General features: G+C 39.2%; 1 protein-coding gene across 1 annotated transcript; it reads left to right on the top strand.

Moving 5' to 3' along the window:
* The first annotated feature begins 6,853 nt into the window (after positions 1-6,853).
* Positions 6,854-8,651, top strand: MC4R (melanocortin 4 receptor). The gene is made up of 2 exons (XM_054636490.2): positions 6,854-7,080; positions 7,229-8,651. Exon 2 carries the CDS (start codon positions 7,311-7,313, stop codon positions 8,304-8,306), a length of 996 nt encoding a protein of 331 aa, XP_054492465.1. The 5' UTR covers positions 6,854-7,080; positions 7,229-7,310; the 3' UTR covers positions 8,307-8,651.
* Positions 8,652-9,897: the final 1,246 nt, after the last annotated feature.

Here is a 9,897-nt window from a genome sequence, read left to right as displayed (position 1 = left end):
ATCCTAGTTTACACAGCTGCAGAGACTCCCTTCCTCATTGAAAAATCTGACACACGGCATGTGAGGATCCTTTGGTACTTTGTTTTTCCCTGTTTTAACTCTCAAAGGTTTCAAACGACCCTCTAGCCTCTCAATTAAACGGTTAGCTTCAGCAAAATCTCTTTACTGTACAAAGAGAGATAAAATATTATTAACACATGAATTTCAGTCCAGCTTGAGAACTCCAGGGCTTTTCTTGGTTACTTCTCAGAGATGATATTCCTTCACCTACAGTTCTATAGACTGCTTCTTAGCCCTTATCAATCTTTAACTCACTTTAGGATTTTGACTGCTACCAGTCCCATCTTGTCTGTTGGAGCAAAAGTGTCTCCTAGTCCAGGTTGATTTCTCAGCCATAAAGGTGGTCCAAGTGTTACTTTTCTACCGTGGCTACCTTCTCTCCCTTCTGCTCTTTTTTTTTTAACCATGAAGTGTGGAGTTTTGAGCACCATAAAGACACAAAGTACTCTATTTAAGTTGTTGACTGCTCTCATATATACATTCAACCTTTCATTTTCATGAGAGTCTGCTATGGCAGAAAGTCATCAGCCTCTGTCACAGAAAGCCATAAAATCTGTATGCCATGAGTAGAGAGGAAAATTATTTATAAGGCATACTTTCTCCTGAAAAGTGAAGAAAGGAGACTCTTCCTGAGTTTATGAAAAATAACCCTTCAGTGAGGGCTAGACATACTTAGCAATGACCCAGATCAAATCTGCTATTCAAAAACAGGAATTGGTTCATGCCCCTGAATTTCATAAGAATGTTCTACAAGAGCATTGAAAATAAAATATTTCTGCTTTCCATTGGGTCAGCTTCATTATCAATATAATCTTGTAACTCAGACTTTTTAAAGTACCAGAGATCTTCAAAGGAGGAACAACAGTTGTCACAAGATGAAAGGGGGTATTCTTCTTCTCACCATATGCTGATGATGGTTGTAAAGAGGTTATCAGGAAATCAAATCACTGCAGACACACTGCAACACTTCAAAAGTCTAGACATTTTGTACTTTTCCCTTCTGTGCCCAGTTCTCAGAGAAAACAATGACAATTTTGGACTGTGTGCCAGTGACAATGCACATACCTCAGGGAATTACTCTCAGGGTTGTCTTTTCATCTAGTCTTATCCTGACACCTCTGCTGGTTGACTCACTCACTTGTCACGTCACCCGGTGTGTCTGCTTTATGTCTTACTACACATTATGACTCCGGGATTTCTAGTTGCTTCAAAGAACTCCTATGAAGGAAACCAGTTCACAAGTAGCTTGAGCACTCCCTGCAGACTCTGTCTGGGACTGCTTCAATATCTCTGCTGAGAAACAGAGTGCTTAGAGGAACTACCAAAATGAATGGAAACTGTGAAAATCCACTGTGCAGATATAGAATATAAATAAATAAATAAATATATATATATATGCAAATTTTTGTGCAGAACATTCAGGAAGGGTTAAAATAATCTGGTTTTTGGTAACAGTATATATGTATGTATGCATGTATGTATGTATGTATGTAAGCCCTTCAGACATAAATTATGCATCTTGAATAGTGCCTACTAAGTACACAATTATTCCTTCCTGCAAGGCTACCTAAGAAATGACTACGTGGTAATGTCTGACATTTCCATTGGAATAAAAGCAATCACACTCAGAGGTGAGTGGACTGGAAGAAAAAACTCAAGCCAATGAGCAGCTTTCCATCTCGCACTAACTTTTGGTTACACCCACTCAGATGACTTTTCTGAGAAACTGAAGTGATTTGACATCATACAAAACAGCTGCTTTTTTCCCACAGCACAATCCTGAGCTTTCTTTAGATGATGACTGCCTGTTTTTCTCCTGTGGCTCTCTACTTTTTATTCAACTATAATGAGACATACCATTTTTCATGGTTAGACAGCTGGGCTGACTAGATTGTTTTTCAGCTAGGAGGAAACGTCACTGCATTTCTCTCACAGATAAAAACTGAGTATCATTATGACAGAAAAGTGAAGATGATAGACTAGAAAAGTGAAGATCTTTTTAAACTTCATAATATAAAATTATCTCATGATCTAAAGTGAGAGAAAGAATGGTAGTGCTGAGAATGGCCCTGTCAGGTACATATAGGGAGTGAAGAAGTGTATGTAGATGTTAGAAGTATTACTTCAACCATATTTATGTTCAAAGGTCATGGACAAAGAAAAAGACCATATTACCAGCTTATTTTTAAAAATCATAAATCATTTGAATAGTGGCTTATTCATAAAAAATTATCTGTGTTATTGTTTTTTAGTTTGATGATCTGGATTGATGATAATATTTATTTTGTACTTAAACCCAAATGCTGCTGTACGTCTTTTTGGGAGATATTTGGAGAGGGATATTAACACTGAGGAGATTGTGGAGTCACTTGGAAAAAGTGCTTCAGATGAGTCTGAACAGGCAAGCACCTAAATCTACAAGCCAGGAAAAGAAAATTGATTATTTCTGAGATGGCTGAGTGAGAAAAAACTAAAAGGATGCTGATTGCTGCATTGACTGCAAATTAATAATATCCATCATCATACTGTTGATCACCTAAAATAGCAAATGAGATCAGATTTAAACAGCTTAGTATTTAAAGCTTCGGTGGTTCTCATGACATTTTAATGAAAAACATTCCACTTCTGCACATTTACAACATTTTCAAGTAAGTGCAAACATATCATTTGCCAGAATGATCAATATTATGTGCCTTCAGTCTCCAGACTGACTAAACAATTCTCCTCTTCTTGTAACTAGAAGACATGAGGAAAAGAGGCAAGATACTGAGACTCCTGCTCTCGACACTGGAGTCTCTTGATTTAAAACTCCTTTCACTTTAAAAGAGTAAGATTGTGAGGCAATCAGTGCCCCCAAAAAAAGTGCTAGGTGAAAATATATTACACCAGTTTTCCACTGACCAGTGTTTTTATTTGCATATGGTCCCAAAAGACAGTGATCAAAATCCTGAACACTGGGAAGCAACAGAGTATGGGAATGTTTTGTTTTTTTTTTTTTTTAATATCTCTATCACTAACAGGAATGTCAATAGAGAATGCATCACCCAGAGATTTTCAGATTGTAGTAAGTTGACAGTTGAATGATGAGCATACTAAAGAACAGAGATTTGATCCAGAGGGATATTGTGAGACCAAAAGAAAACTACTGGTTCAAAAATGTGAGCAAAAAAGTGTCCCTGTATTGCTCTGAGGATAATTTGGTGAACCAGAAAGAATCAAAGAAATGCTTCTTCCAAAGACATCTGTGGATAGGAGGAAGAAGTGCATTGCATTATTTTAATAATTTTTGGTATTGAGTGTTAGGTGGAATTGGCCCCTGCTACACAGATAGACAATGCAGACTAAAACCTCATAGAAGCTTCCAAAGTTTAATTGCCTGTCTCTTTTTTAAAATTTCAAAATCAGCATGCTAAAATATACTACAGTTTTTTGTGCAGTTACAGACTTGAATTTTTGAATGCTGGATCTGGATCTGAGGACATGTAATCAAACTCCTTTCATGAATTATGCTTGTGCATGTAAATGCAGCATCGCCCTTTGTACAGTACCAGGGTAGTCACACAAAGCCAAGGCACTAATTAAATGTTAATAATCTGCTTCTTTGGTTCCCCCTTTTACCCAGCTTCCCACAGCCATTCCTCTATTTCCACTTACAGATGCTGAAGTGCTAAATATTATCTCTGTGCTTGGGTAACATGGTCACGGGATTCAAAGAGATCTCACACAGTGTGCATTTGAACAAGAAAGGGCCTGGGCAAACTCCCCCTACCTTTCTTTTTCTCCCACAGTGCACCTGTACAGGCTGCTCATGCCTCTGCCTATCTTCTTGTATCACTTTTGGGATTGCTCATTGATTTCAGTGAATGATTTTTTCTCACTTTCAAATTCAACTGGCAGAGGATAATTCATCTCTCGAAAATATTGTGAGGTGAAGATGGTTGTAACCCTGTCTGGAAAGAGGGTGTCAGAGTATCTGCAAACAGAACATAGAACATGGGGGAGTTATATTAAAAAGGGGAGGCTTTGCTCAAATCTTTGTTGATGGTTTATTTCTCTTAAGAGCTGGAGCTCATATTAGTATATCACTGTGATCTGTTTCTATTTTCTGCAATCATTGCTGGTTTTCCATGGTGCTGAAAAGCTTGCAACCCACCACTTCTAAAAGAAATATTGTCTTAGCTTTAGTTTTTAAAATTTAAGAAATAATTTAGGAATTATCTGTTATGCAATACTCCTATCATCTTTGAAATAGATAATTGAAATATTAATATGTCTTCAGTCATGAGAGATCTGGGATACTTTGAACAATTTTATATGGTTTATTTTTTGTTAAATAGGAGCCTGAGACATGCATCTATCTTTTACCATGGAAGTAATTAGATATACATACATCTCCTCTCATTTTAAAAAATAGCTTGTTTTGCCTTTTAGTTAGAGCAGGCTGATGGTGCATCACCTCTTCAGTGTTTCTACTAAGTTGCTAAGCTACCTTAAGTCTGCTGCTTCCAGTAACGAAACCCCATCCCAAAAATATGAGTGACAAGCGCTAAAACAAAGGTGCCCCAAGAGTGCGGAGAATAAGCAGAAATTTGGAGGGGAGGGATCGCTGTGGGTGAGAAAAAAAGCGGGCTTTTCTTTCCATTGCTATAACTAATATTGCATTTTTATGACACATCCAGCAAAAAATCAAAGATGGAGCATCATCTGGATAGCTTCTGGGTGAAGACAGCAAATGAAAATGTAAATGGGGGTGAGAATGGAGATAATGTACAGAGAAAGGGAGGAGCCAGGAGGCGAATAGACAGTCAGATAACTGGATCAAGCTCCCTGGAGGAAGCTTCTCTCTATTCTTGCCAGGCTCACCTGCTCTAGATCCACCTAAGGTCTCTTCCCTAAGTGAAGGGAGAGGTCCCTGTGTCGTGGGCACTTCCAGCTTGGAGAGGTTTGTGACAGAAGGGATGTTGAGTGGCTACTACCCTGGGATAACTGGAAGATTTCTGGATGCAGGTGTAGAAAAGATAGGTTATCTGGGGAGATGCTGTTCTCCCACATCTGTCTTTATATAATTTTTCTGTAGTTCTGTTCTTTAATGGTTGGGTGTGTGTATTCTGTCTATGTCAGGAGTTAGTGAATACTGTATAGTGGCCTGAGGATCAGTAACTAGATAAAAAAATCTTTTTGAATTCTGGTTTGCATTATGTCTTGACAGGAAAGCAAATGTCACCCTTTCAGCAGCAAACTATTTAATTTCAAGCATGCTGCTGGTAAATGATGTATTCCAAACTGATAAATGTGGGATTTCCTGTTCCACAAGTTATTTTGTTTGTCTTGATGGTTTATGTTTCAGTTTTATGAAGCACTCTATCTGAAGAAGGGAGCAGAAAATATTGACTGAGGCTTTTCTTCTGATATAGGTCTTCATAACCATAAGTCTACAGCAATCCAATTGTGAAAGTAAAATCACACTCCATCCTGATGCTGAGATGTTTAATACAGACGTGCTTCTACATACATTCTGTCATCCTGTACCTCTTTATTAGCTGGTTCACTTCAAAACCAGCTAATGCACAGAAGATGAAAAAATGTTAAGATTTTATAGGAAATAGATTTTTGCACCAGATACAGACCCCTCCAGAGCCTTACTGGTAGTCAACTGGAAATGTTCTTTCAAACAATTTCCTGGCAAACATTACTCTCAGGTGCAGTGACTTACTTTCCTATGGCCTTTAAAATCCATTTGTGTTTTAGGCTTTGTTCAGCACACTTGTTTTTCAAACCTCACAATGCTTGAAGATGTAATAGCAAAACAATTTTTTCCTCTCTCTTCGTGTTACTTTGGCATTCTTTTCTTCTTTATTCTCAAAGGCTTTTCCTGATGCACTGCACACAAACTGACTTTTAGCTCATGCTCTGTAAGCCAGGGCTTCTGGGCCATGTGGATTTCTAGGAGATTTATTGATGCTTTTGCATTGTTGCCATTATATGAGCTCTATTTCTTACAGGTTCCAACTTTGTCTCCGGCAGATTTCCTTCATCTGTTCTAAATACTGAATTTTCTTTTACTGCCCAATATCTTAATTCTTGATGGTGACAGGGCTTCTGCAAACTACTCCATCATCTTTTCCCTCTCAATAATAAGATTACTATGAAGTCTATTACCTGGAAAAAACTACTTTATTTAGGACAGTTTATTAAGCCATTTGTGACTTTGGATCATGTTGGTTATGGTCCTTATCTTGCCTCCATATCTTAAAAATTATAAGAATCTTACTAGAGAGTATAATGCAACATTGCAAGACATCCTAGAAATGGACAGCTAAGGCATAGAAAGGTAACAAGGCAAAGGGGATCTAAGAGAGAGAACCCAGAGTAAATATATATTCTTTTGCTTTCCTTCCCTATTCTTATTTTGCCACACATACAAAGCAGAAAAAATTTGTACCACAGAAGGAGACAGAGTAAATCAGAATCTGAAAGCTAAAATCTATCACTTCAGCTGCAAGAATTCTGTAATGTTGCTAGTACAATTCTGAAAGTTTTGCTAATTGAAAATCAGTATTGAAGTATTATTCTGAGAAACTAAAGAGAAGCAAATCTCTGGTAGCTTGTCTGCCTTCCTGTAGCTACTAGTAACTTGTGCTGCATCTGAACCCGCTGTGCCGTGCTGTGCGATCTTTCACAGAGGCTCAGGATCAGCAGCCCCTCCACTTTCTGCAGCTCCCGAGTCCCATTGGCTGGAAAGAAAAGCAGAGGCGGAGAGTGCCCTGAATATTTTTTCTCTTCCACACACAGTGAAACAGGCAGCCAGCATGCACTGCCTGACAGGGAGACTGGTGCTTGCACTTTGAAAAGAGTTCCTGCTCCGCAGCAGTCACTCGGGCATTTTATGGTCACATCTCTTTAATGGAAAGCACCAAAAAAGCCTTGGAGCATCCCAGTGAGCTAAAGAGGAACTGACCATATGGGAGAATCTGATGCACGCATAGAGACTGTTGGGACTCTGTGACATAGATCACCAAGGTAAATGTGATGATTATCAGTAACTGTGTCTGTAAGGGTGTAAACCAGTTCTTCTGAGTCTGAAATCTTATTTTTTTCACAGTAGTCAAAGTGTTCTGAACTGCCTCGGTCCTAGCTTATTTTTCTTTTTTTCTTTTTTTTTCCCAAGCTGAAAAGCCAAAGAAGGTTTTCAAAGGAATGCAAAAAGAACAGGATTTTTAAAGCAGGAAGCCAAAAGGGATCTCCATAAGATGAATTTCACGCAGCATCGTGGGACACTCCAGCCTCTCCATTTCTGGAACCACAGCTACAGACTGCACGGAGGAGCCAGCGAGCCCAGTGCAAAGGGCCACTCCTCAGGAGGCTGCTACGAGCAACTCTTTGTATCCCCTGAAGTGTTCGTGACCCTGGGCATCATCAGCTTGCTGGAGAACGTCCTGGTCATTGTGGCCATAGCCAAGAACAAGAACCTCCATTCACCCATGTACTTCTTCATCTGTAGCTTGGCAGTGGCTGACATGCTAGTGAGTGTATCTAATGGATCAGAAACCATTGTCATCACTCTGCTAAACAACACAGACACAGATGCACAGAGCTTTACCATAAACATTGACAATGTCATCGACTCAGTCATTTGCAGTTCCTTGCTTGCATCAATTTGCAGTCTTCTCTCAATAGCAGTGGACAGGTACTTTACTATCTTTTACGCCCTCCAGTACCATAATATCATGACAGTGAAGCGTGTAGGGATTATCATCACCTGCATCTGGGCTGCTTGCACAATCTCAGGCATTTTGTTCATCATTTACTCTGACAGCAGTGTTGTCATCATCTGCCTAATCAGCATGTTCTTCACTATGCTCATTCTCATGGCATCCCTCTATGTCCACATGTTTATGATGGCTCGTATGCACATAAAAAAGATTGCTGTTCTTCCAGGGACTGGCCCTGTTCGCCAAGGGGCCAACATGAAAGGGGCCATCACTCTCACCATCCTGATTGGAGTTTTTGTTGTGTGCTGGGCTCCGTTTTTCCTACACCTGATTTTCTACATCTCCTGCCCCTACAACCCTTACTGCGTGTGCTTCATGTCCCACTTTAATTTCTACCTCATCCTCATCATGTGCAATTCCATCATCGATCCACTTATCTATGCATTCCGAAGTCAGGAGCTCAGGAAAACATTCAAGGAGATTATATGCTGCTGTAGCCTGAGAGGGCTTTGTGATTTCCCTGGCAAATATTAAACTGAATGGATGGATATGTTACTGTGTACACAACAGGCAGCACAGATTTCCAAGCCTTCGGATCCTCTTTCTCAGCAGAATTTGGTTTAAATCTTTAAGAGTGAGCACCTCTTTCTGTCTCCCCTCCCTCCCATTCTTGTGTTCCATTCATGTGGAATTAATATTTCTGTATAATATTCATGATGTCTATAGTTTGTAATTTATTTGGCTGGAAACAGCAGTAGCATTTCATACCAGTTTGTAAGTAAGCAAATAAATGTGATGATGAATGTGAAATAGTAACAAACATGACCAGCTATATATTCCAACTGCTGACGAAATAAATATCTTGCCTGATTTACAGTACATATGGGCTGATATTGTTTCTTATTCTGTTGAAGTAATTATAGTTATCCAGTACATTATATTCAGCTAATAGAGCATATGCTTCTATATTAGTGGATTAAAGGTTCTCTGGAATTAGAAAGCAGATTCTTCAGAAAGGCTAGTGAAGCCAACAAGTTGTATTTATACACTTTGAACTCTTCTTGTTTTGTTTCACAGCTGAAATTCTATTTTTTGTAACAGTTATTGCCCACAAGAAGATTTTTCAAACACTTGCTACACAGCCAGTTGAATGCTTGGGCTTTGGGCTGGGTTTGTTTTCAAGATGATTGCTGTATGTATGAGAGTACCTTTTTGCAAAATTTAAATTGCTCCCTGGAGCATCAAAGAGTCCTGGATATATCTACTAGACTGGCATCAAGGCAGACTAGCTCCCTCCATTCAGCCATGAAACAGGTACAATATTAACTTTGACAGTTCCAGCAGCAGTGCAAAAATTTTACCTGGTGAAGATAAAGAGGGAAGTTCAATTGGAGTCCTTGTTCTGAGGTGCTGTGGGGGAATAAGGACTCTGTGCTCCAGATGAAAATACATCCTTGTTGAAAACAAGCTGCTCTGTATTGTGAAGTGTGGTGTTAGCAGAGGGGATCCACTGCCAGGATCTTTACACAGGAGTCAAGGCAGGTGTTGATTTGGTCTGAGCACCTCAGCCTGTACTGAGGACCGTGTGGGCTTTGGAGGGGCAATGCTGTCATTCAATGGAATGAGTGCCTGCTGAGGAGTCTGGCTACCCATGCTCAGCATCTGGCAGCTGCTTGAATTCAATTCACCTTTGCAGGCATCTACTCTCTGCCTCAGTTTCACCTTAAAATTCCACTCTCTTCACAGCTTCTTTTAAGGACCTTGTGTCCCTGGTGTTAGTAATTTAGGAGGCATTTAATATATAAATGTGACTACACAGGGTTCTGTGAAGATGTCCCTTAGTATCTGGATGATATCCACTTCTATATAAAGAGAAAAAAAAAGCAATTTATTTATTCCCAGAAAGTATAAAACATAGTGAAATTTGCAGAAAGTCTGGAGAGTTCTGATTTAAAAACTCAAAAGTAAAACAAAACTCAGGTTTTAATATTGAATGCTTGCTTTTCACCAAGATGAACAGTGAATGAATGAAAAACAGGATGATTAGCCCTATTTATTTTCTTGGAAACAGATTGTTCTCTCCAGCTGCTAGTTTCTTCATCAAAGAAAAACATACAATGAAAAG

The sequence above is a fragment of the Agelaius phoeniceus genome, chromosome 1 (genome assembly GCF_051311805.1).
Source record: "Agelaius phoeniceus isolate bAgePho1 chromosome 1, bAgePho1.hap1, whole genome shotgun sequence".
NCBI classification, from domain to species: domain Eukaryota; kingdom Metazoa; phylum Chordata; class Aves; order Passeriformes; family Icteridae; genus Agelaius; species Agelaius phoeniceus.
The sequence above is the reverse complement of the archived record's forward strand: the minus strand, read 5'-3'. Positions and strand labels throughout refer to the sequence as shown.